This window comes from Catharus ustulatus, chromosome 5 (genome assembly GCF_009819885.2).
Source record: "Catharus ustulatus isolate bCatUst1 chromosome 5, bCatUst1.pri.v2, whole genome shotgun sequence".
Lineage (NCBI taxonomy): Eukaryota > Metazoa > Chordata > Aves > Passeriformes > Turdidae > Catharus > Catharus ustulatus.
The window spans coordinates 21,632,466-21,657,505 of record NC_046225.1 but is presented as its reverse complement, the minus strand read 5'-3'; the positions used below and the strand labels follow the sequence as shown (position 1 = coordinate 21,657,505).

The 25,040-nt window shown below is 40.2% G+C and overlaps 1 protein-coding gene across 1 annotated transcript in view; it reads left to right on the top strand.

Annotated features, from left to right (window-relative positions):
• Positions 1–22,236, top strand: part of TSPAN5 (tetraspanin 5) — an 88,954-nt gene extending 66,718 nt beyond the window's left edge. Inside the window, exons 3-8 of the mRNA XM_033060378.2 lie at positions 9,084–9,230; positions 11,025–11,195; positions 13,061–13,186; positions 16,198–16,245; positions 16,387–16,503; positions 17,050–22,236. Coding sequence (XP_032916269.1) covers positions 9,084–9,230; positions 11,025–11,195; positions 13,061–13,186; positions 16,198–16,245; positions 16,387–16,503; positions 17,050–17,115 — 675 coding nt within the window. The 3' untranslated portion in view covers positions 17,116–22,236. The remainder of the gene's footprint in view (positions 1–9,083; positions 9,231–11,024; positions 11,196–13,060; positions 13,187–16,197; positions 16,246–16,386; positions 16,504–17,049) is intronic.
• The last annotated feature ends 2,804 nt before the right edge of the window (positions 22,237–25,040 follow it).

The following is a 25,040-nucleotide window of genomic DNA, read 5'->3' as shown; positions in this document are numbered from 1 at the left end:
ATTAAGTCTCTGTTTATGGAGATTTTTCCAAAGCAATCAGGACATGGTTCTATGCAGCCAGAGCTAGGTGGCCAGATGACCTCAGCCATTCTGTGAAGACTTGCCACTGTCCCAATGAACTTGGCTTTATCAAACTTGAACCTGACACTGCTGTTGTGTAATGTGTAAATTTGTAAGGGGGTTTAAGGAACAGGTCTTTGGGACTCCTACCGTAAACTTCATTTGGTGATGGGAAGGATTTTTATAAACTTCTGTTTTGAGTTGTGTGGCTTTATATTCAGCTGTGTGGTTTTATAGCCTGGCCATCAACTTGAATGTACTTTTGTTTCATAACAGAATCTTTTTTTCAATGTAAAAGATAGTGTTTCAGGCCACATTAAAACTGCAGGATGTAAAAAAATAATTCAGGCTTCACAAGAGTCCTATTGGCTGCTGGTTAAAACCAGTTTGGGACAGATTTGTGGACTTGGCCCCTAGTTTCTCTTCTTTTGTGAAGTTGGCTTGAATTCTCCCCTTTAAACTTTCTTGAGAAGAAGAAAAGCACAATATCCAGTCTTGTGGCCTTCCCTAAGGCCTTTGCAGGGAGGCAAAAGAGCTCATTTGTCAAGTAGTCAATAGAATTGACTTGACAGCCAGTCAGCCAGCCCTAAACAAAAGCTGGGCAATTAGCATTCTGAGCCATGAACCTGAAAGAGAGCTGGGGGTGGGGGCAATAAATCTGGGCATGAATAAAGCTATCTATACATGGTGGTGCTGTATAGCTCACAGTCTCACAGTGTTTTCAGGCATGCAAGGCTTGGGCTTGTACCATTAAATAGCTCATCCATGCCAACTGATTTCCACCCTCCTCCTGCAACGGTGACATGAACATTGTTAACATACAAAGAGTCTGTGCAAAACCTCAGCAACTTTTACAGCATTTTTGCTCTGCAGCAGGGGAAAAATGTTTATATTTCATTGTTTTTCTTAACTACTTCAAGTCATGTCTTCTGTTGACTCTTTAAAAATAAACTAGAGTTGTAGAAAAATTGTTTCATTCCTTGGTTGTATATATTAGATATTGTGGTTTTATGACTGTTTGTGGTGTGATACCAGTAGATGCTTAGGAAAATAAGTTTCCTGGCTACCTGCAGGAGGTTTGTGTTCAAGAGTAGTGAACCTGTGATGAATTGCTTTTATGTCTTCAGAGACCCTGTAAGATTGTCCATGGAGAGGGACTTAAAAGGAAAGCACTGATGCTGCTGATGCTCCTAACTCTTGAGCAGGAGGTAGCAAAAATAAGAGATACTAAAGTAGGGAAGAAATCTTTCAAATTTTGTTGGTTGAATTTAGGTTGTATATAAAGTTAGCTGAAATTAAAAGGGAGAAATGGGAGAAGCTGACTATGTGCATGAGTTTGGCTTCTCAGCCTTTCCAGTTAAATCAGCATAGCAGTAAGTTACTTCAACTCAGCAGTCAAGTTGTGTGCAGCTTGGAGTACCAGTATGGTACCTCATAGTATCAGTGAGCAGGAGCTCTAAATCTGGATCTGAAATTTTGAGATAGACTTTGACTTGTCTAAGGTGATTTAGGTCTGCTTTGGGGTTCTTGGACAAGCTAAACTCTGAACATGGAAACAATCAAAATTGGTCAGATCAAATCTGTCTCTTCTTGCCCCAAAGTGCAAATTAAAGTTGTTCTCAAGAAAAAAAACAAAACTCACTTCTCTTATTGTCCCAGTGAGCAGCAGACATCAGGAAGGAGTGATACACTAGTCACTCCATAATTGTTGTGCATACTTGTCTATCACACAGTTCTTCAAAAAATTATTGCAACAAGAAAATTGCACATATCCTGTGTTCCTTATAGGCTGGAGGATACCCAAAGCTTCTATCTTGCCTCTAAGACAGGGCTGTGTTTGGGTTTTATGGGACTGGAGAAGAGAGGAGAGTAATCCACTATTACACTTCATTTAAATTTCAGTACATAAAGATGCATAATCTAAACAGACAGGCTCTTAAATGATTTACTAGTGTTCCAACACTGCATGATCATTAATCCCGAAAAGTCTACCAATCTGTATCTTGTATATATTTATGCTTGTTAATTCAGCTATTGAGCTCTGCTTTGTCAGGACAAAAAAAGCTAGACTAGTTCTTCTCCTCCATTAGACACTTGAAAAATAAAGTTCTGCTACTACTCTTTGCTGTGGGAAATGCAAAGCCAAAAAAAAATCAGGGAAATAAGATTTGTCAACATCCCCCACCTAGTTTCTTGCTTGCAGAGACAGAATTCTGGAGTAGAATTAATTTGGCATGTTTCAATGTGTATTGTTCTGTTCTCTATGTTCATTCAGATGCACAGCATGGAGGAATTGCTTGGAGTTTATGACTAACAAAGCAGAGAGGCATTTTTCTGTTTTAAAATAATGCATTTGAAAATACTTGTATTTACCATCACCTCCCAGATGTTACTGTTTGCCGGTGATACTAAGTCCTGCGGACAAGTCTGTGAAAAGGCTAAATCTCTCTTTGCAAAAATGGATGTTTTAGAAGATCTTGTATTGATATATCTTTTTTTGATCTTCTGCATTTCTTGGGTGTATGGTGGGGTTTTTGTTTGTTTGTAGTTTGGTTGGCTTTGTTTTTGTTTTGTCCTCCCAGTAATGAGATATTGCAGCAGAGAAGTTTTTTTTCCCGTCTTGGAGGAAATGGAAAATAAAAAATAGTGGATTTCTCTCACCCTCCTGTAGTGTTGAGATCTCCCCTTCTTGTATATGCATCCTGTGGGCCAAATTCCATATACACTCATTGTATCACCTCTTTGTTTCTTAGGCTGATGATTACTCTAAGTTGTCTCTGACTCATTATGCCTTGAATTTTCATTACTGGGTCAGCTTTTCACAATTGCTGCTGCCTGTAGTGTTTTCAGTTGGAACCATTCTCTCTTGTCCTGCAATTTGCTACTGTGCCTGTTACAGCAGCAGCTGTTCAGCAGCAGCTGGTTTGTTAGTGCACTTGTGACTCCTTTAGGAACCCAGAAATGCATCACATTGTATGGGTGTGACAACACTGGGTCACTGCTCCAGCCGAGATGTGTGTCTGGTTTTGGGCTCAGCCTGTGACGGCTGTTACTGCTAAATGCAGGCAGTGGGGACCAACAGGAGAGGAAGAGGTACTGAAGATCCAGCCTACAATTGCAGGTTTTGAAAAGTTTGAGTTCTTTTCTACCTAGTGATCTTGTGGACTGAATGCCTGCTAGTCATTGGTGCATGAGTTGTGTTCCAGGGACGCATCTCCATTGATAAGTAATCCAGTCTGTGTGCTCTGAGACTGTTCCTGGTGTGAACTGAAGCACAGCTTGTGTGTGATCACTTCAAAAGGACTACTGGATCTGTCCTGAAATATTAATGTAGATGTGTACCAAAGGCAGGAGCTGGAGTTAGAGTTCTGTCTCTGAAAAGTAGTATGAGCTGTTCTGATGATCTTAAAGAGTACAAGATGGTGAAGGGGTGAGATGTACACCCTTACTTCTTTTTTATATAACCATTGCTTCCTTATTCTTTATTAATGAGATAAAGGCAAACTATTGTGCAGCTATAATGTCAGGAGCAGCATTCATGAGCTCTTGTGATCAAGCTCAACATTTTCTCTTTGTCTTGTTCTCCCTTAAGCTATACACGCTATCCTACTTGTAGTGTGGAGGGCTCTGACCGTGAGGAAAATGTGACATGACAGCAGAGGACCTGTCAGGCATCTCTCAGGCTTTTTTCCTACCTGTGCTCACATGCCAGAAAGACTCCAGTTCTGCAGGAGTTTGTTGTGCTTGGCTTGGTTGTCTCGCATTTCTTGGTGGGTGGAATGCACCCACGTGTTGAAGAAAAGAGCCAGGGCCTAACCATTTCATTCAACTTCTCCTGAATTTGAGGTGGGGTAGAAATGTGGGTTCAGTCTTTCCTGTTCCATCTATGCATCATTGTACCTTAATGATTGAAGTACATTTCATAAAAAAAGGAACACTTTTTTCACAACTTTGTTACTTATTTTAGTTCACTTAGGGATGATGCTTCTGTTTTGCTACACCAAATAAATTTTGCCTTGGGTTAGATTAAAATACTATATAGCGGCTCATGGCCTGTAATGTACAACAGGCTGTGGAGGGTGGAGGAACAGAGTAAACAGATGAGCTGGATATCAGCCAGGGAACATGTCCTGCTGGCTCTCCTTGTGGGACTACAGCAGAGCCTTGGGTTGTCACTATTGTGAGATGTAAATTACTTGAGCATGTAGCTTTGTAAAAACAAAGCATTTCTTGCCAAATACAGATTGCACACATGCCTAAACTATTGAGAAAGTAATGTACATGTACCTCAAAAATGACCATACTTCAAAACAAGAATGCGTCCAGAGAAAAAAAATTTCTCCTCCTTTCAGATGTTAAACTATCAGAGTACTTGCAATGATTTAACAGTTGTGGTTGTAATGGGCAACTGCAGTAGTGTTGCCGAGGAAAAATATCTTGCATTTGTAGAAAGCCTTACTTCAGAGTATTTAAAGGTGGTTTGTTTAGGTTTTGCATTGATGCATGAGAGAAGTGGACAGTCACCATATAGCCGTGACTGATTGGCCTGAAGAGTCAGAGGATGTTGTGTGCAGGGTGCAGTGTTAGAATAGGAGATTACTGACCCTCTGCTCAAGCACCTTTGGAAATGTTTCCTTCTGCTTTTGGCTAAAGATGGGTTGAGGACAGAATTGGTCCCTACCAGATGTTTGTACATCTGTGTCAAACTTTTCTCAGCAGTAGTTGTTGCAGCCAAAAAAAAAATACTTGATATTGTGGTAGTAGGTGTTAAAAGCATTATAGGAGCTTGTAGTGGATAGGAAGAGTACGTACCTAGAAGACTTAGATCTTCTTAACAATATAAAGTGAGATATTATTCCCCAGTTGTTGCCCTGCTGCTTGAAGCAAAATATGCTTTTCTTCAGGGTATTGCACTGCTGCATCCACAGAGAGCGTATTTGTAAGTGTCCAAAGTACAAGACTGGAAAATTGTATTCTAACAAGTAATCTTCTATCAGACTACTTCTGTGTATCTTGAGCTGTAATCACAGAGTGTTGTCTGTTTCTCATTCCCACTGCTAGCTATTGTTTTATTGACAAAGCCTCTCTGAAGATTGTGTATCCTGAGACGTCCCTCCAGAATACTGATAACTTGCAGTTCATATGCCGAGAGCATATGGAGCACAAATGAGAATTAAGCAGTATGTACTTTGCATTGTCAGGATGTGCTGTTTGGGATTTATCCAAGCTAGGCTTATGATTGCCATATGTGGACTGGCAACAGATGCACATAAAGGTGCTTTCCAAGGACAGCAAACAACACAGATAAAGACTGTGTTGTTCTATGCAGTTTGTGTTGAATCACAGCTACCCTGAGGAGTGACCAGCCAACATGTGGCATTACAGACTGCTAAGAGCCTGGCAGTTCTAGAAAATCAAGTAAAGGGAAAAAGGGCAGGATTGGAAAAACAGTATAAAACTGGCTAAATGAATTTTTTTGCCATCAAATTTAATGTGACTGTGACAAAATGCAAAGTGGTTCTTACTACCACTTTCGTATTATGACTGTAACAGTATTGTCCAAAAATGCAATCTGAATTTTATTTGGACTTTTTTTCATTTGAATTTTACTACTTTCATATGGAAAGGAGTTGATTTAGCACAGTAATTTGCTTTGAGGTTTTTTTGTTGATTTATATGGTTTTGTTTGCTTTGTTTTTAAAGAAAGACCAAGTGTCTTATGAAGAGAGACTTAAATCTTCGTATTTTTTGGATTTTTTTTAAAGTAAATTCAAGTACAGTAATTTCACGAATACAAGCCGCAGCAATTTGACAAAAATTTTGGTGGAAACCCAGAAGTGCGGCTAATATGTGAATAATTTTCTGACATTTACAACCCCAGACGTGCCAGCCAGGGCGCCGAGCCAAGCACCTGCCAGTAAAAGCCGGCATTCCACGATTGTTACAGTGTTACTCTTTGCCCTGGCTCCCTGCAGGCAGCATGGGGGACGGGGAGAGAGGCGGGAGAGCTCTCTTTCCTCCTCTGCCGCAGCCCAGGGGAGAGACGGGGGGGCCCCGTGCCACTATTGCCACGGCCCGGGGAGGGGGGGGAAGCCCGCACCGCCGTTGCCGCGGCCCGGGGAGCCGACGGGAGCCCCGCGCAGCCATTGCCGTGGCCCGGGGAGCCAACGGAGCCCCGCGCAGCCATTGCCGCGGCTCGGGGAGGAGGTGTGGTGCTCTGTCCCCGCCCGCCGCGGCAGGAGCAGGCAGACTCCATCCTGGCCCGCCGCGGCGGGAGCGGAGAAACTCCGTCCCTGCCCACCGCCAGCGCCACGGGCGCGAGAAAGCTCCGTCCCTGTCCGCTGCCGGCACCACGGGCGCGGGAAAGCTCTGTCCCTGCCTGCCGCTGCTGCCGTAGGAGCGGGGGACGCTCCGTCCCTGCCTGCCACCGCGGGGCAGCGCCGACCCGGGGTGACCGAGCCCAGTGGCAGCGGCGGGCGGTGCCGAGCGGCAGCGCCGGGCTGGGCCACCTGGCCCCGTCAGCAGCCCCTAGCGGGCCGAACCTGCACAACCTTAGCTCAGCCAGTAAACCCCGCCCTCCCGTGGTTCTGTTACTAATTGCACGCGGGTCCTCGCTGCGAACGACAGAGCAGCTTATATTCGGATGCGGCTTATTTATGGACAAAAACCAAAATGTTTGCCAACACCCAGAGATGCGGCTTATACTCAGTGCGACTTGTATTCATGAATTTATTGTAATAACAAAGGAAAGAGTAGTAGTGTTTGCTTTAGGGCAGAATTTATTCTTATGGTAACTATATAAGCACAGAGGAAAGGGCTTTAAAACTTTGTGAAGAAATCATTTTAGTAGTTGTTTTTCCCCTCGAGGCAGAGCTCGTGTTTCTTGACTTTTGAAGGGTCAAGGCCTTGATTTTCATATTGTTGGGTTATCTTGTTTATACTGCTTGTTATTCTTAGTCAGAAAGTTGGCTTGGATTTCTTTTCTATGACAAATGTAATGAAGCAAAAGTAGTGGAAAAATTTTACACAAATTGATGTAAATGTTAATGAGAGGTAAGTGTTCATTTCATCTTGGTGTGTATCGTCTCCTCGCTGAGATGGTACCGGAGAAAAGGAACAGGCCAGCTGCTCCGCTTTGATTGCAGTGCTGGCTTTGAGTTGTGTTACATTGTTCCTTATATCTTTTTGAATGAATGACAGTAAGGCTGGTACTGTATGTGATGTAGGAGGAAAGTGATGAATGTGATTTTTTTTTTTTTTTTCATTCCTGACAGGCAATAGCCTTCTCTAGTAGGAGGGAAAAGAATATACTTAAAGAATGTTATTCATATTTAGAGAATGTTATTCATGCTGTTGGATTATTGTTTGTAGACAGATTTTTTTGGGGTTTTGACCTTTTCTAAGGCTCCTTGATATGTGCATTGGTGAAATTCACATGTATATTTTATCTGCTCTGTCCTTGTCTGCAGAATTAAAAGCGTTGAGTACTGCCTTCATTTACTACTTGCTCAAGCTCTGTTTGGGAAACTCTATGAAAGTGGTTGTTGCAGACTACATGAAGTAATGTGTTACGGATGTGGTTGCATGACAATTGATAAGTTTTGAGTGGTCCAAAATGAGTATGTGTGTACATAATCACAGGTCTAAAGCCACAGTTGTGAACAAGTCAAGAACAGTCATCATTAACAATGCTACTTTAAACTTCTGGAAATGAGGTTATGGTAACTTTCTTCTAAAGTGTTGCTGTTTTGGGACCATTTCAAAGAAACAAAGGGATATGAACAGGAAGAAGAACAAGGGTGTACCATAGAGTTTTGCAGATAAGGAGCTGTAGGTGTAGAGATCTCTATTGCTGTGTCTCAAGCCACAGCATCATACAGGACTTAGAGGAAGCAGTAGTCCATAGCAGTCAGCCTGGGTTCAGAATTCTGTGAGAAAGCACAGCAGTGTGCTTTGCATTGACCTACAGCACTGGAGAAGGGAATGAAGAAATAGTGACACTTCAGCATTTTTTTCTGCCAAAAAGCCTTAGGAAACTGTAATTGTTCCTGTGCAAACTCACTGGAATTGGGTAAATTTCTACTTGCTTCATGATACAACCCATCTGTTCAACATCAGCCAAACTCTGCATAAAATGTGTTCAGAAAATTAAAATAGTTCCTCAGGATTACTGGTGTCGCAACCCAAGCTTTGCTTCCAAGGCAAAAATGGCATTACAAGCAGACTGTGCTGACTGTCATATTTAAAACACAGCATATGTAGTTTAACATATGATAGGTCTACCCTAAGTTAGTGTAAGCCATCTCCCAAACCAAGATCTTAAATTGTCTTTTCTCCTACTAGGAGACTTGGATATTTTCAAATTTTTCCTGCTAACTAATTAGTCAGTAGCCATATTTTATTTCTAGAATGAGGTTTTGGCACCGTAGATGCATGAAGTTGAGTTGGCCAGATATGTAGTTTGTCAAAGTTTGTTGAAAAATTTTTTTGTTGAAAATATTTTTGTTCCAATATGCTGCAACCTAGAAGCTCATCTCTAATTTCTGACAATTGCTGTAAATACTGAGAATAAATGCTAAATTCAAGGTGGTTTTATTGCTTTTAAGTATTTTTTTATATAGCATGTAACTGTATGTTTACATAGATAATGATATGATACGTAAAATGCATCTCAGCATGGTTAATAAGAGTGAGTTAAGTTTTGTTCAAATATCTGTTCTGAGCTTCTGACAGACTACTTCTTATAGCTACATAAGCAGAAGATGCCCTGTGGGTTTCTCACAGAGAATTTTTCAAGAACATTTTGTTATTCGTTCACATGTTGTTTCAGAAATATTGCACATAATTGCACTTTTTATCTCTTTTTGGGATACAAAGATTTTCTTAATTGTGTTTTCTTGCTGTACTGCAGAATATATATTTTGCTGTTGCCTTCTTCCTTTTTAAGAATTAAAATACAGGCAAAATTTGTACAACAGAAAGCTGAACATTCTTTTTATTCTTTGGCATTGTCTCTTTCTCAGGGAGTGTTGTCCAATATCTCCTCCATCACTGACCTGGGAGGCTTTGATCCTGTTTGGCTCTTCCTAGTGGTAGGAGGAGTTATGTTCATTTTGGGATTTGCAGGATGCATTGGAGCTTTACGAGAAAACACATTTCTTCTCAAATTTGTAAGTATCTTTTGCAACTGTGACATTCATAATTTATGTAGCATGCCATGTTATCTGTTCTGTTTAACTGTGTTAGGTTTTTAAAATGTATTTTGGAGAGGAAGGTGCTTTCCAGTGTCAGAGTATCAGGAAAGCACTTAGCTTTTGACATTTTACAGCTCTTCAGTCTGTGGTGCTTACTGGCTGTGTATTTTTAAAGCTCAAAACTATTGTTGGTAAGAATCACATCATGGAAGCACTGCTTTTCATATGGATGTAGCCTAACGTTTTGCTTCCCTGTAGCAAAAAGAGAGAAATTTCTTGTGAGAATCTTCATGTTGATCTTGGAGTCCATAACAAGCTACCTATGAAATATGAGGGGTGTAGATGCAGCAGTGAATGTGACCCATGTGAAATCTGCTGTGCAAGGGCCCCTCATAGTACAGAGGACTTAGCACTGTTACAATATCCTCAGTCTGGCTGATATCTTCAGTCCGTGCCATTCAGCTAATTGGAAAAGGCTTCATTGCTTTCATTGCTGGGGCTGAGAAGGACAAGGGGAGAAGAATGTGTCCAGGATGCGGAAAGAAAATTGAGGTTTTCTTGAATTCAGGCCTGGATTGTTGGTTAGGGAATGAACTGCTGGTATGCAAATGTACCTCAGTATGCAGAACGTCTTTAGCTAAAGTAACTGGATTCAGTATTTTGAAAGACTGATCTTTAAAAATGAGGGTAACACTATCATGTTCACTTTTAGATAAATTGATGATTTATAGTAAAGAAGATTCTTTCCTCCACCACTCCCATTTCCAGAGGTGGGCACAGCCTGTGTACGCAGTCTTCATAACCATTAACTGTTAATATGTACATGAAAAAGCTTCCAGTAAAATAACTTCCTCCAAGTGACACATTTGGCTCCCACAGACATGTTCTTTAAGGGGAGGAGACAATTGAGAGTCACAGTTCTCAAGACATTTATAAAGCAGCTTGTAACACTTTTTTTTTCCTTTTCCTTGCTTCCCTTAGCTTGCCTAAAATGAACCCATCTGCTGTACCAGAAATAGCTTCCCATACAGCAGCTGCAGGAGAAATTAAAAATGTATCTGAACACACACAGAGAGCGTATTAAAATGAAACTCAAAGGCACAGTTGCAAAGGGGATGGACTTCCAGTATACCAGGACCCCTGTGTGGTTTAAAACAGTGTTGACTCAGTGGAAATGCTTAGGCAAAGTGGCAGATCATTAGTAATGCCTTTAGCATCCATTGCATTTGCATTAATCATAGCAGCCTCATTTAGTTTTAATGTGGATGTGAATCATTTCATAGACATTCTGCTCTGACTTAGTCATTAATTAATTTCTGCTGTTACCAATTTCTGCTTTGTCTGCTGAGGCAAAGCTTTGCCAGTGAGAGGATCTAAAGCAAAAGTCACGTAGGAGGCATTTTACTGGCACTATTGGTTGTTTATGCCTTCTAAAATATAAGTGCCTATGTAGAAATTGAAGATGGGTTTTCAAGCGTGATGACTAGCTGTGTCTTGAAATTTACAGTGAATTCTCTTGTATCTCTTTGAAAATATCAGTGAAATGTCCAAGATTTGTTAGCATTTTTGTTATTTGTTAGAATAGAATTAAGATTTCTCTGCTACAGCTCCAATAAAAATGGTGTTTTTAATTTAAAATTTCCTAAGTGCCAAAATGGCTTGAACTTGCACTGAAATAGATAAAGCCATATCACTGGATGTAATTGTGAGCTTTGAAAAGGTTTTGGTCATAAAGGAAAATAATTTTAACCTTTTTTATTTTCTTCATAGTTCTCTGTATTTCTTGGAATTATTTTCTTCTTGGAGCTCACTGCTGGCATTCTAGCATTTGTTTTCAAAGACTGGATAAAGGACCAGCTGTATTTCTTTATAAACAACAACATCAGAGCATACAGAGATGACATTGATTTACAAAACCTCATAGACTTCACACAGGAATATGTAAGTTGGACTGTGGGTTTGTTTTTTTTTTTTTTTTTTTTTGGTAAAACTGGCTTTTAAGAAATACCTGCTCTTACTTTTTACTTTCCATCTTTCTTCAAGGAGCAACAGAAATATTCTAGCATATAATGCTTTTGAATATATCTATATTTGTTTTTATAGAACTTCTGCAAAAATGCAGCATTTGTGTAAAGTGACCTTATTGATGTATGATTGAGTAAACCAAGATGGAGAGCTGGGGTGACTTTTCTTGAAGACTTAGAGATAGTGTCAAATGCACCAAGTTAAAATATTTTGTTGTAGAATCTATCACATCTGTATAAGAAATTACTCCTTTTGTAAGCTTTATTTGGTCCTAAGATGAATGTCGGTGTAGTTTTAGCAACATTAGGAGTGCTATACCACACTGCAGAGTGGCAGAAGTATTTAGTTGGTCAAAATGAAACTACAATGTTATTTCTGTTATTTCTTCTGAATTAGACTTAATGGAATTAGCCTAATGAAGTGGGTGACTTGTAGAGTTCTTGTAGGACATCTAAGTGATGCCACATCTGCACTTGGGAGGTAAGGGTAAAACCAGTGGTGCACCTGTTTGTGCAGGTTAAGCTCTGTAATTTATCAGTGTATGTAAAGAAGTCTTGCACTGACTTATGCATAAGATCTGCCAGTACCTTTTCTCTCCAGTACTCAGTTCTGGCCTGATGAAGTGTTGAATCTAGCACTGTGTGGCTAACATGGCTTAGTGTTGGTGGAATTCATGTTTACTGGTTTTCTTGCATTCTGCAATTAAAATAGTTTCAATGATTGATTTGCTTCTTTGTGCCTGGGGGAGAAACTATAAGTAACAGGATGTGGTTCCTTGCACTATTTTGAATCTTTTGCAAGAAGGTCAGAGGCCACTACAAACTGAAAATAGTGTCCACTTGTATGCAGCGAAAGGCTATGGTCCAGTTTTTCAGTGACTTCCTAAAGCTTTCTCTCCTAACTGGATTAGCACTCAGCAGAAAAGCCAGGGGCAGCACGAGTTGAGACTGAGTTACTTTTTCAACCAGTAGAGATAGTGCATGAAGACAACATGTCAGGTATTGCAAAGAGAACTGCTACATCTAGAAGGAAAGAATGACTATTCCAATGCTTTTAAAAGCGTGGCTGTTTTTTTTTTAAGTTGGCATAGATGGGTTCATTCGTCTATCTCCTTAAATGCTGCAAACCATTTTCACTGTTCTCCGGTCCATTCTTTGTAAGTTCAGCAAAAGACATCAATTCCTCCTGTGTTCAACATGCTTTGCCAGAGACTAAGCTGACCTTTGGCAGATGTACTCTTTGAAGGATTCAGTAAAGGTGTTAATTGTGCCATGTGCGATGGTCAGGAAACAATATGTTCACACTGTCCAATGTACAACCAGGCAAAGTTCCACCAAACTGGCAAAAGGAGTAGCTGTACCAGTGTAGCCCTTGGAGCTTGTTTTATTGAAAATCCAGGGCTCTTTAGACTGGACAGAACATTGTACTCTTGGCCCTCAGGGCTGAGTTTGTAGGCCTGTGCAGCTTTGTGTTATTGTGTAGGCTTATCAGCTCACCCAGGGGTTTCTCTGCAGAGAGCAGCATGGCAGGGTGTGAACGTAACTTTAATCACATGATAACTTTGGAACAACTTACACATTTGGAATGGTATTTTTAAAAAATTACAAAAATCCCCAACCAAACAAAAAAAAGCCAGTTTGAATGAAAACAGTGGGAGTCTTAGGTTTTGTTTTGAAAGCTAGAGGGAAACTGGCAGCAGTGATGTGTGTTACTAATGCTGAGATTTTCATTCTGAAATTTAAGAAGCTCTTTTTTTTGTTTGTTTTTTGTTTTTGTTCTAGTGGCAGTGCTGTGGGGCTTTTGGAGCCGATGACTGGAACCTTAATATTTACTTCAATTGTACAGATTCCAATGCGAGTCGAGAACGCTGTGGTGTGCCATTCTCTTGCTGTACTAAAGACCCTGCTGTAAGTGACAGTCTAGAGGGTAGGATGGGTCTGCTGTTCCAATCATAAATAACAAGATTTTCCTTTTTAATTTCTGGCAGTTTAGCCTAATTATTAACTTCTCACCAACCTGTATTTTTTTTTTTGTTCTTGCAGCTCAGCTTAACCACTAACTTTCCTGCATGCATAAGATAACTTAAGTCTTCATTGTTTGTGGCTTTTATGAGAAAGAGAGAACCATGGGCTTGGCTAAACATGCATATTAATGTTAGCAAGTATAAAAAGGGGAAGCAGTCAGTGAGTTGAAGGATGTGAGCTTTCAGTTGAAATGCATCAGAACAGGACCCCTTAAGATCAGGCACTTTAAAGGAGGTATTATTCATTGTTTAATGCAGTGTCCTGAGGCTGCAGCCAGTTTGACAAGTTTGTGCCAGGTATGGTAAGAAATGACAGTCTGTGTCCTGAGGAACTGACATGTTTGCATTAGAATCTTGAGTTGGGTATGGGTGCATTTACATATTCTTTTTTTACCTGTAAAATTACTGCCTGTCCTACATTCACCTGAAATCAGACTTGAAAAGTCAGAAATTGTTTGTGGGAGCAGCTTTTTGGTAAATTTTCATGTTTCTTAAAATATTTATAGTTCTGGATCATCAAGTGGAAAACGTTGGAGCCATGCATTGCTAATATGAATACGATAAAGAAGAGTAAAGTATAAAGTGAAAAGGGAAGTGTAGAGAATCAGTGAAATAGTGAATAGTGAAAGGCTTGAAACAGGGATGGGTATGTGCATGGAAGCTGTTATGTGCCTAGCACTGTATACATTTTACTTTATATAGCTTGAAAGAAGCTGGCTTTGAGTGCTTGTATTATCTAGCAATTCAGCTGTGGCTTTGTCTCCACCTGGAATGATTTAGAGTTCTTTTAATGTATTAGTCTAGCACAGACTGAAGTTAGGCAAGTTGCCAAAAGGCACCTCAGGTGCTTCCTGCCTTGCTAATAATGCAATGCAGTCACTGCTCCTGGCATCCAGTTGCTGCTCTCCCCCTCTCCTGATAAGGCACTGCCTCTTGGCACAAGCTGGTTCTGTTTCCTCTGCAGTGAATGTGTCTTCGCAGTAGTTTGAATTTTTCTCACAAACATAGCTGAAAACATTTAAATGGGATATTAAAACAAAATGTGGGTTAGACTCAAATATTATCTTAGGTTTAGGATTCCCTTTGCTGCTTGCCTATCTGCCCACCTACTCACACAGAGGTCATTACAGCCCAGTTTTAAAAATACAGTTGTTATAAAACCAAACTAGTGTCAGCAGTACAAGGTAATCCTATAAATACATAATCCATCCTAATGTTCTCTCTTTCTCTCTGTTGTGTAAATGGCTATACACTTTGGTAGGGTGTGATGCAGCAACCAGAAATTTAGAGATGAATCTCATTCACTGTGAAGAAACAACAACCTTAATGGCCTTTAAAAACTGAAAACATTAGAAATCATGCATACAAGTAAAATAATTGTAACTAAGCTGTGATTGGTTCAATTGCAGTGATAAATAAAGGTTTATTCTGTGGGAAAGCAAGTTAGTCCCTTTTAGAATTAGGTTTCAATGTTGGACTGATGCAAACAGTTACATGGATACCTTACTGCTTTTAGTTTCACTTGAATCAGGAAGTGGTAAAATAAGTCAGGCTAAAATAAGTTTCCTGAAACAAATTTTGACTACTGTAGTTCATTTTGATGTAGTTAAGGAGGTTGAAGTGTCCCAAATTCCTGTACAGGCAAGTCTAGAAAACTTTTTTATTTCCTTTGCATTTTTCATACCTTCTTTTGGTTAGCAAATTCCAAGGCTAAAGGCAGAAGACATTAATGATGAAGCAACTAGGCATTTAGGAAGGAAGAAAACAAGGAAGAAAACTTAAAATCCCTCTATCAGAATCTTAGGTGCTTTTATATCCTTGTAGTCTGTGGCACTTAAATCCTGGAACAGAAGCATTCATCTCATTAGGAGATACAAGTTGCTTGAATTTGAAGGTCCATTAAGGGAATCCAGTTTGGGCAGCTGACAGAATGCAACCTGTTGGACTTCCTTCAGAGTGTGGAAACAGAGGAGCTTTCCATGGTGATAGAAGATGCTTTTTCCATATGGGTGCTTTTTAAAATCCATCTCTTCACTGCTTACTGTTCTCCTCACAATTTGATTAAATTGTGGCATTTGGTACACTTAGCTAAGATTAGCTAATTTTTCTCACTTTCTTGAGTAATACTTCTTCTGCTCACTGTCATTGTATGATAGGTCAGTAACTTAATATTTTGCAGCCATTTTGGCTGATGCCAAAAGTTTCATGCTTCATTTTATTACCATGAAATAACTGTATACAAAGTAAAACTACAGCTTCAGCTGACTGAATGGGAAGTACTTGTTCGCTAGGGAAAGTTTGCCAGAGCCTATTTTATAACCTGTGCTTTGGGAGTAGTAAAGGAGAGGGAGTAGGAAAAAACCCTCCTTTCCCATTGGTATCAAACTCCTATAAAAAAGAACAGGCAGTAAGGACACATTATCCCATCTGTTCTTTTCTTTCAGGTTTTTGGAAAGGAACTGCAACACAACTGCCCCTTGCCACCTCTTCAGTCTGCACAGACTGAACCCTGAAAATGGCAACAGTACTTTTGGCATATTTCTTAGTACAGACAAAACCTTTTCAGCAAAAGATTCTTCCACTTACTGTAGATGTTCCCCAGTCCCTTTACTTTACTGAATACTTGTATCTGGAATGTGGAGTTCATCCAGGTGGAGGGCTGGTTTTCCCAGCTTGCTGACTTGAGAGATAAAATTTTTTTTGACTGTGTGCTCTTGTTTACTGCAAATAATTAATAGTGCCGAGTGAAGGAGGAAGGTTTCTTTATTAAAGCAATATGCTAACCAGAGTTTGGGTGATTGTCTCATTACATACAGGACCAACTCCAGGGAGTTGGAAGAAGGTGTTTGGGAGACATTTTACTGATTGTCTCTTTCCTCTCTCTCTTTCCTCTAGGAAGATGTTATTAATACTCAGTGTGGCTATGATGCAAGGCAAAAACCAGTAAGCTTTTTTTTTTTTTTTTTTTTTTTCACTTCTTAATGTGGTATGTTAAGGATCTGAATCCCTATTGCAAGAAGAGATTATTTTGATGGTGTAGTTGAATGTAATTATCTCTGTTTTCTTCTGTTTTCTCCTTGGCAGGAAGTTGATCAGCAGATTGTTATCTACACTAAAGGCTGTGTCCCTCAGTTTGAGAAATGGTTGCAGGACAACCTTACCATAGTTGCTGGTATATTCATTGGGATAGCATTACTGCAGGTAAACATCATGTTCCCTGGAATGAACTGCACAGAGGAATAATAGATAAAGTGAATTTATAAAAGGGGAGAGTGTATATAAGAATGGGAAATACAGTGCCAGTTGCCTCTTTGTAGGTTTTAGCACTGGGAACTAAATGTATGAGGCTTTCTTTGTGTTAAGGAATACTTAATTTTTATCTACAGGGACACATTTTTTTTCAACGCTCAGCAGGTTGAAACTAACACTGTTAAATTAGGCTTATGTAGAGACTTTCAAGCCTGTACAGACTTACTGTTTCCAGTGGTGCTTAAATGAGCAGCAGAGAGCCTTTAGGGTTGTTTTGAAACAAGAGTTAGAACTGTAAATTAACTGGAATCCGGTACCACCATAAAAATACTGGGGTTACAGGAGTTTGCAATATTCTTACTTTTTCCAACACTTACTGCTAATTTATTTCTACTACTGTTGTTTCTTTCATGTCTAAGTTCTGTGTAATCTAACAAGTTTGCCTGTGTGAAAAGAGTTGTCCAATGCTCCAAATGAATAAACTGTTGTCTCTTCCAGATATTTGGGATATGCTTAGCCCAGAATTTGGTTAGTGACATTGAGGCTGTCAGAAACAGCTGGTAAAACTGCTGAAGTAACCACAAGACACTGGACAACTGAAACCCTCTGAAACCTCCAGTGTGTCACTCCGACACCAAGCTGTATGGACATGGGTGACAGGGAAGCCTTCTCTCCCAAATAGTCTCAAGCCTAAGTTCCTGATATTGCGGTGAACTTGTGTTTTTTTGGGGTGGGGGAGAGAAGAGTGGGCTGTTGAAAATCTGCTGCTCACTGACTTTTTTTTTTTTTTTCTTCTAAACCACCACTTTGAAAGCTGTTGAACCGTGAGTCTCTACTGTATTCTTGATTTTGAGTAACAAGTGGACACTTTTTAAAATTGGTGTATTCAGTGAGACAGAGGTGCATTGTTGTAGTCTGTGGATATGCTGTTTATTCTTCATGTCATGAGCTCTTTGATAGCTGCCAAATATTCCTGAGATGGTCTATCTCCTCACCACTCTGTAAAGGAACAATCTTCTTGTTTTCACAGCTAAACATAGCTACACGCCTAAACCCATGAAGCAGGAAGCAACTTTCTATGCATCTATTGTACAGTAAAAGAAATTGTTTTTAAAACAAGGGAAATATTTTTTAATGCAAGCTTCCAACTATTTCCCTGTAGTACTTTGAGGCTGGAATCAGCAGAAGGGAGAATTGCTTAATTTTGTCAAGATCTTTTTTCCTTCTCCACCTTTGTATGAAGGGAAAGGAGTTTTATATTTGACAAACAAGGGTTGCTGCCATACCTTTGGATATCAGTCTCTTAAGGCAAGGATGGGATATAACTGTATAAATGTATGAAAGCAGTGTGGATGTTGAGTCCAAGTGGAGAATAATATTCAAAGAATGAATTATATATTAACTTTAAAAAATCAAAACTTATGTATCTGATGTGGCAAAATCTTTGGTTTCTCTGAAGTTTAGTGTAACCTAATGTATTTAGGGATCTCACTAAAATTAATGCTTTGACATACTCATGCGAAACTTGTTTTTTTGGTCTGTTACTGGTTGGGGCTTTGGTTTTTCTTTTTTTCTTTAATTCATTTTGCTTGCATGAGCTGTGGAATAAGAATCTGTGACACTCCAGTGCTTTAAATATGTGCATATGTTTTAATACAGTCTAATCCAAACTTATTTATTGATAAATGCATGTGATTATGGAAAGATCATATCCCATTCTCTTGGAGGTTGGAGAGAACAGTTTTTGCCAGAGTAAATACTTACCTCCAGTGAACAAATCCATGCTATGGAGATGTGTCTCCCTTTTTTGATCTAAAGGCAACAAAGAGCTTTCTTGAAGCAACAGAATAAAAGTCTTTAAATAGAAGCATTTCTTAGGATCAGCTATGATAGACTCTTTTGAATTGGACACAAGAAAGCAGAAAAAAGCACAAATAGTGGAAGAAGACTTAGATCAGACTCCATCCAGCTTAGCGCTTTTGATTTGTTCTTCTTCACTAATAACAGTGAACTTAAAAGACATGACCATGGCTTGGGTAGTTTATTGCACTTTGTATAAATTTAGTGTGTTTTATGACCCTTCTCAGTGTCTCCATACCAGTCCTGAAAGCTGCTTTGGGCAGACAGTGGCAAAGGGCGTGTAGCACTTCTTTGTAAGAACATAACATCTTTCTGAGTTGAGTTTCCTAAAGCAGGAGATATATGGAGTAGAAGAGAGGAACACATTGCTTTCAAAGCTTCCCGATTCTGGGGATAGATAGAAGGCTGATCTGATGACTTGTTAAGGCTCTTTCTGGTCCTGTGACTCTTAAACAAAAGAATATATGTACCCTTGCACATTTTGCCTTTCTTTGCTTTAGTTGGCCGTGGTTTTTGTCCCCTCTGAAGGCTGGTGATGGGCGCGCAGATACTTCACAGATGCCTCAGACAGACCCATTGTCCGCCCATCTTTAAGCATTACCTCATCCTCTTCTGGTTAACTCCCACTGACTGTCTCTGAATCAGGCAGCCTCCATATCCCTTGGTATCTGCTGTTAAAGGCCAGCCATGACTCAGAGTATTTTTAAAGCCTTGCAAAGCAATTATAGTTCATTGTCCTTAATAAAGTTGGTTCCCCCTCAGCACAGCGTTATGTTTTTCTTAGCCACTCCTCAACTTGAGGAGTTACTGGTTCTTTTCCCCCAGAAGGACATACCATTTTGCTTGATAGTGGCAGGACAGTCAGATCATCAGCACCAGTGTTGCTGCACTGAGACAAAATGGTGCAGGGAGGAATCAGGGAAGTGGGGGTGAGGAAAAAACCCCTTCACCAAAGAGCCTTGATTGTGATCCTGGGATTTGGTTTGGAGGGAAAACAAAAAACCTAATTACAGAAACATTCCTTTTTGCCACTGATCTTGAATGCTGCTGTTGCTGCTCTGAGTTTCTGAAGATAGCTTCATTCTTCTACTTGAATCTCTGCAGTTGTACTGTATTGGCCTTCTGTCTTGTCACGCTGTTCTCTGAGTTCCAGACTGCTGGCGCTGCTGTTGGCAGGGTCAGACTGATAGGAGGGTAAATGCTCCAAGCTGAGCAATTGTTGTTCTCACAACTTGCACGTCTACACACAAATGTGCAACACTTCTGCTGAATCCCAGAATGACTGACTGTTCTTACAAAAACCACTAAATAGCTTACTTCTCTATTGCTGTGGTTGTTGATCCTTCTCCCTCCCTCATTCCCAAGAGATACTTACTTATTTACTAATTTTTGCATTATTTGATGGATATGCACTGAATGTTTAGGATTAGCTATCTGTATTACACATTTAAATCCCCATTTTTTTGTCTACAGATCAGGTCCCATCAATAGCTACTCAGCAGCTTAGGCGTCCAGTTTGGAAAGCTTGTGGGAGGCCTTAGAAATCAACGTATTATTGTCAGAGCCTGCCAAATACAAACAAACTTTCTTCCAGGAAGCTTTGAAAAGTTCACGTGAGCTGCAACTAAAGCACAACTGCTGGCTACGTGGGCTCAGTGTCTAAAGCAATAAGATGTGGTAGGCACTAGGACTCCATAGCAATTTCTAGCCTGCCTGGTGTGGTGGTGGGGTAGATGTGAGTTCAGAGATAAGTATAATTATCTTTAATGTACAGTAGTTGTTCAGAAATTTGTTGTCAGGCTTACAGAGTGGGAAACAGCTCTGTTTGCTGGGTGATTGCTGTGGAGTAGTGGAATTGCTAACAAGGACTCTGGTAGCTCAACAGCAGCACTGGCTTTAAAACTATTTCTGTAAATCCCATTGAGCCCTGCCAGAGGGCATCACAGTCCTTGCTCCTCTGCTTTCTAAATACCCTCTGTATTCACAGGCCTTTCTGTTGTTTGAGTTTGTTTGGGGGTTTTTTTTAATATTAATGGCCTAATGGACAAATGTTTGATTCATGTCTTTGGGTCTATTTTGGTAGCAGTAGGATCTCTTTGCTTAAAATCTATAATTTTGATTGTGCCCCTTAGAGTTTGAAGCTGTGGGGGTACTTGCTCAAGTGTACTCTGTCCCGAAAGCCTTCTTCTCTCCTCTTTGAGAGAGATGCTTATTGTAGTTCTGGTGTGTAAATAGTGTTTGAAATGTAAATAGTAGCATGCAGATTAATTGATTCTTGCACATGACTGCTTTTCACCCTGAAAGTGTTTATTATGGAGAGGAAAGGTGTCCACCAGGAGAGTTTGCTGGTGAGTCCCGAGTGGTTGTCCGGGCTGTCCCTCACCCCGGTGGAGCAGCAGGAGCACCTCAGCTGTGTGCACTTGTGTCTGCCCAGGTGGCTGCACCTGAGGAAGGTGAAGCCCTGGCCATCCATTTGGGCCCTGGTTAGTTGCAGGGCCTCCCTTGCCTTTTTCTTTTGCTGCTTGGCGTTAGAATGGCATTAGACTGTAAAGAGGAGAGTCAGTGGCAGCACCTCCTACCAGTTATGGGAGGTTGTCATCACTTCTGGCAGGACTAAACATGGTGCTATAAGAACTGTCCTGGATGTCAATATGTGTTTTACTGCGTTAAAGATGCCCTTGTTAAAATTGGTCCTGGTTAATATGGTTGGTTACAAGAGAAACTATTGTCTGAATTTTTGATTCTGGTTCCCTTCTTGCCGTGTGTGTCTTTTGGGTGCATTTCTGCAAATACCTAGAAAGGAGATTGGACCTCAAAAGGCATCAAGCACTGCTGAATGTTCCAGTTCCTCTCATTTTTGTTTTTTCTCTGAATCTTTTTCAGATACCTGTAAGAGGTGATGAAACTGTCTAAAACAAATGAAATAATATTACCCTGATCCATTAGCTACCAAATTTTGCCCCTTGAAAAAAAAAAATTTAAAAAAATCTGTCTCCCTTAACAGGCAGTATATGAAGAAGTGTTGTACTACTAGCGTGCATGAGGCAGCACTGTTAGCTGTCCTTTGTGTTTCGGCAATATAAGTGTGTTAATAAAAAGCTCCACCTGTATGTGTTTTCATGTTCACGCTGTGTACATAGTAGAGATGGACCTTGAGCTCTGGGGTGGTAGGTATGTGGGTTTGTGACTCAGAGCTGTTCGTCATACATGTGTTCCAGATTAGTTCCAACTGAATCTTTCTCTCTGGTTCATCTGAAGGTGTACAGCAAGGTGTCAATATTTACCCTTTGTGTATCATTCCTTTTTATACGAATGTATTCTCTTGTGTTCCTTTTTTATCAGTTGTAAAATTGATTGTAAAAGCCAACTACACTTACCGATTGAAAGTATTGCTATAACAGAACTGCATGCCCAGTAGAGTTTGACTTGAGCTTTAGTTTTCTGATTTCAGACTGGTTCCCTTCAATTTAGGAGAAAAGCATAGATCAGGTGCATAATGTATTACTTTTCATCTTTCGTGTTAGACTGTGGTATTGTATCACATGCTGATCTCAATGGATGTAACTGGAGTCTACTTAGGAAGTTAATGCAACTTCCTGGTAATTAATTTTAAGCTATTGAAAATGGTCTTGGTCATGCTACTTGTGTTCTTGGGTTTTTGTTTTTTAATAGAGGCATTTTTTAGGAATGTTTTAATACACTTATGATGGACAATACAATAGTTTTAATAGTCGTGCAGTATTCTGTATTTACTTGAAGTAAATCATTTTATATGCAATTTGTTAGATAATTACAATTTTATAAATAAAATTGTGTGAAATATGATGTTGTGAATGTGTATGTACTCTTGATGTAGCACTTAGTAATAGAAAGATGCATTCATTGAAAGTTCTTCCAGGAAAACATCCCTACCTCCTTTCCTCCAAACTAACTGGGGAAATAAATCCCCATCTCTCATATATATTGTAGAATAATGTGTTCTGATAAATCACAAAACATGCTCATGCCACCAGTGGCTGCCCATAGGTGAATAATAAGCTAAGGCATAAAAAACACGTCCCCACATGAAGAGATCCCTTATTTGCTGTAATCTGTTGTTGAAGTCTCTGCTTAATGAACATGCTATGCTTCTTTCCAACAGGTTGCTGATGCTGCTCAGGCTGCAGTGGCTGTGCTTTCCCCAGAATTATTCTGGTGACTCTGGTGTGTTTGGAAGTTGCTGTTTTGTAAGACTTAGACAAATTCCCACCTCACTTCTTAAAAGTTTAAATAAGTGAAACATGTCCTTAAATAGAAGTAGTGAGAACTGGCTTACATTATTATGCAGGTAAAAATGGGTAATGATGTCTCGAGCTACTTTGGATAAGAGGAAGAAGCAGACTTTTTAAAAAAGTATTTCAAAACCTCTAGGTTTTGTACACAAGATGGCACTGTGAATTTAAAAGCATGTCTATATCCAGATTGAAATCAAATGCCTTTTGCATATTTCAGGCATATGACATTTATCTGTATGTATGGAAATGATTTGGCAAAATAACCATCTAAACTGGGGACAGATTGACACACAAACACAGGAATGACCAAAATTTAAAAAATAAAAGCTAAGGGTATTGCCTAATAGATGTGACAGTCTTGGATGAGCGTTTCCATGATAGAGAGGGAAACTAGGAGTGGCTACTTGCCATCTGTGAAACTCTTAACAGGCTTGTACACTGATTCTTGAAGTTGAGGCTAGCTACCATTTTGAAACAAATGACATTTTTCAATGGGTGCTCCGGATGCAAGGCCAGTATTGTTGGGATTTGAGCCTTACCCAGAGTGAAGCTTCCTATTGAAATGTAAAAACACATGGATGTGTTCGCCTTCCTGGCAGTGCGATGTTGGGCCTTGCAAAGATTGTACAAATGCCGACGAGCGACGAGCGTGTCACTTGAGGGAGATGCTGTCTGCTCTGGGGTGTAGCCATAGGGATTGTTCTGGCTTGGCTGTGGTGGTGTTAAGACAAAGAGAAGGCCCATTGCTGTCATAGAAACAGTCCGAGCAGCAGACGTCAAGCTTTGCTTAGATGTAATCTAGCTAGTCAACATCTAATTGAAATTACTGTCAGTGGTTTCACTTCACTTGACTTCAGCAAGTAGTGAAATGCACGTGATGGTAATGTCCTTAGATGCCATTTGTTTTTAAAGGTGCTCAGAGGATAAATAATTTTCCAGCTGCATAGAAGTGACCTGCAGGCTGCAGCATGCCTCAGGACAGCATGGCATTTGTGTGGCTAAACAGTCTCTTTAGTTACCTCCTCCTTCTGTGACATACACCCATCTTTGCCCTTATGTGGGCTTTCCTTCCTAGGCTCAGCACAGATTTTATCTAGGAATGCAAGTCATTTGATATTCCATCCAGGGAAACCATCTGTAAATAGAGTGTCACCATTAGCCTGAGTTTATGCTTACTGTGGCAGTGGTATTCCTGATAAATATTTGGTGATGAGAAAGAGCTAATGCTTAACCATAGCTCCAGTCAGACAACCAAATGGGAATTCAGTCAAGGTCACAACCAGTTTGTGTGAGCACTTGCAGTTTATACCAATGTGAAAAGGAATAGTCTTTTTCTAGAACCAGGTAGGTTGTATAACTGGCCTTTTGAGTAGTATTTTGTGTTCTGTTTAAGTCAATAGAAAGAGTTTCTGTGCTTGAGAAAACTTGTGAGGGCCTGTGAGCTGTTACTGTAAACAAGCTGGGTATGTTCAGCAGCAGTGCAGAGGTTGTCTATTATTTGGAGCCTGATGTCATGAGCTCCTGGTCTGTGTTGACAGCTCTGCACTCTGTCAGTGGCTTTATTGCACTAGTGCAAGCAAATGCCTTTTTGAATGTGTGTTTTGTTGTTTTGGTTTTTTTGCTGTTGTGCAGTGTGGTATTGGAGGCTTTTTCTGCATGTTTCTGGCACTGGATTAAATGGATGTGGAATCTCTGCAGTGTGAAAATTCCTGTAGCATCTGCTGTGTTTTACTACAATCTGAGAGCTTAAGCTGACTATTGAAGGCAAGCTTCTTTTTATACCCAGCTTGTGTAAACAATCCCTTTACCCTCATGGCTGCCATCTTCCCATCGTGGTATCTGAGGGATAGGCAGTGGTCTCATGGAGCTCGGGAGTGAAATTGTGAAGGTCAAAAGCGGTAGTTTGCAATTACCTGGCATGGGATCTCATAGGTGCTCAGACTTTGGGTTTGCTGCCTCTGCTGGTAAGAAAGGAACTTGAAACTTCAGCACTAGGAATGCTGAATTCACTTTAAGATGTTATAGATCTTACGACCTCCATGCATGGTGGGCTTCATCAAGCTAGGCAATGGTATCACACCAGTCCAAAATAATATCTGCCGACTTGTTGGAAACCGCTATTCCAACTGGCTCCTTGTTTTACCCAAGTGCTGTCTGCTGGTTGCTTGCTGGCTTGTTAGACCTACAAAAGAGCAGCTGTGAGGTAAGATGCTCAGACTGGCAGTTTTCTATCTTTCTTACCTAGGAAAGGAGAAAAAAGAAGTCTCTTGCACCTTCCATTTCTCACTTGATGGGCTTCTGTTGAACAGCTGCTGCAAGATATTCCTTTAAAAATCCATCTACAAAAATCCCCCA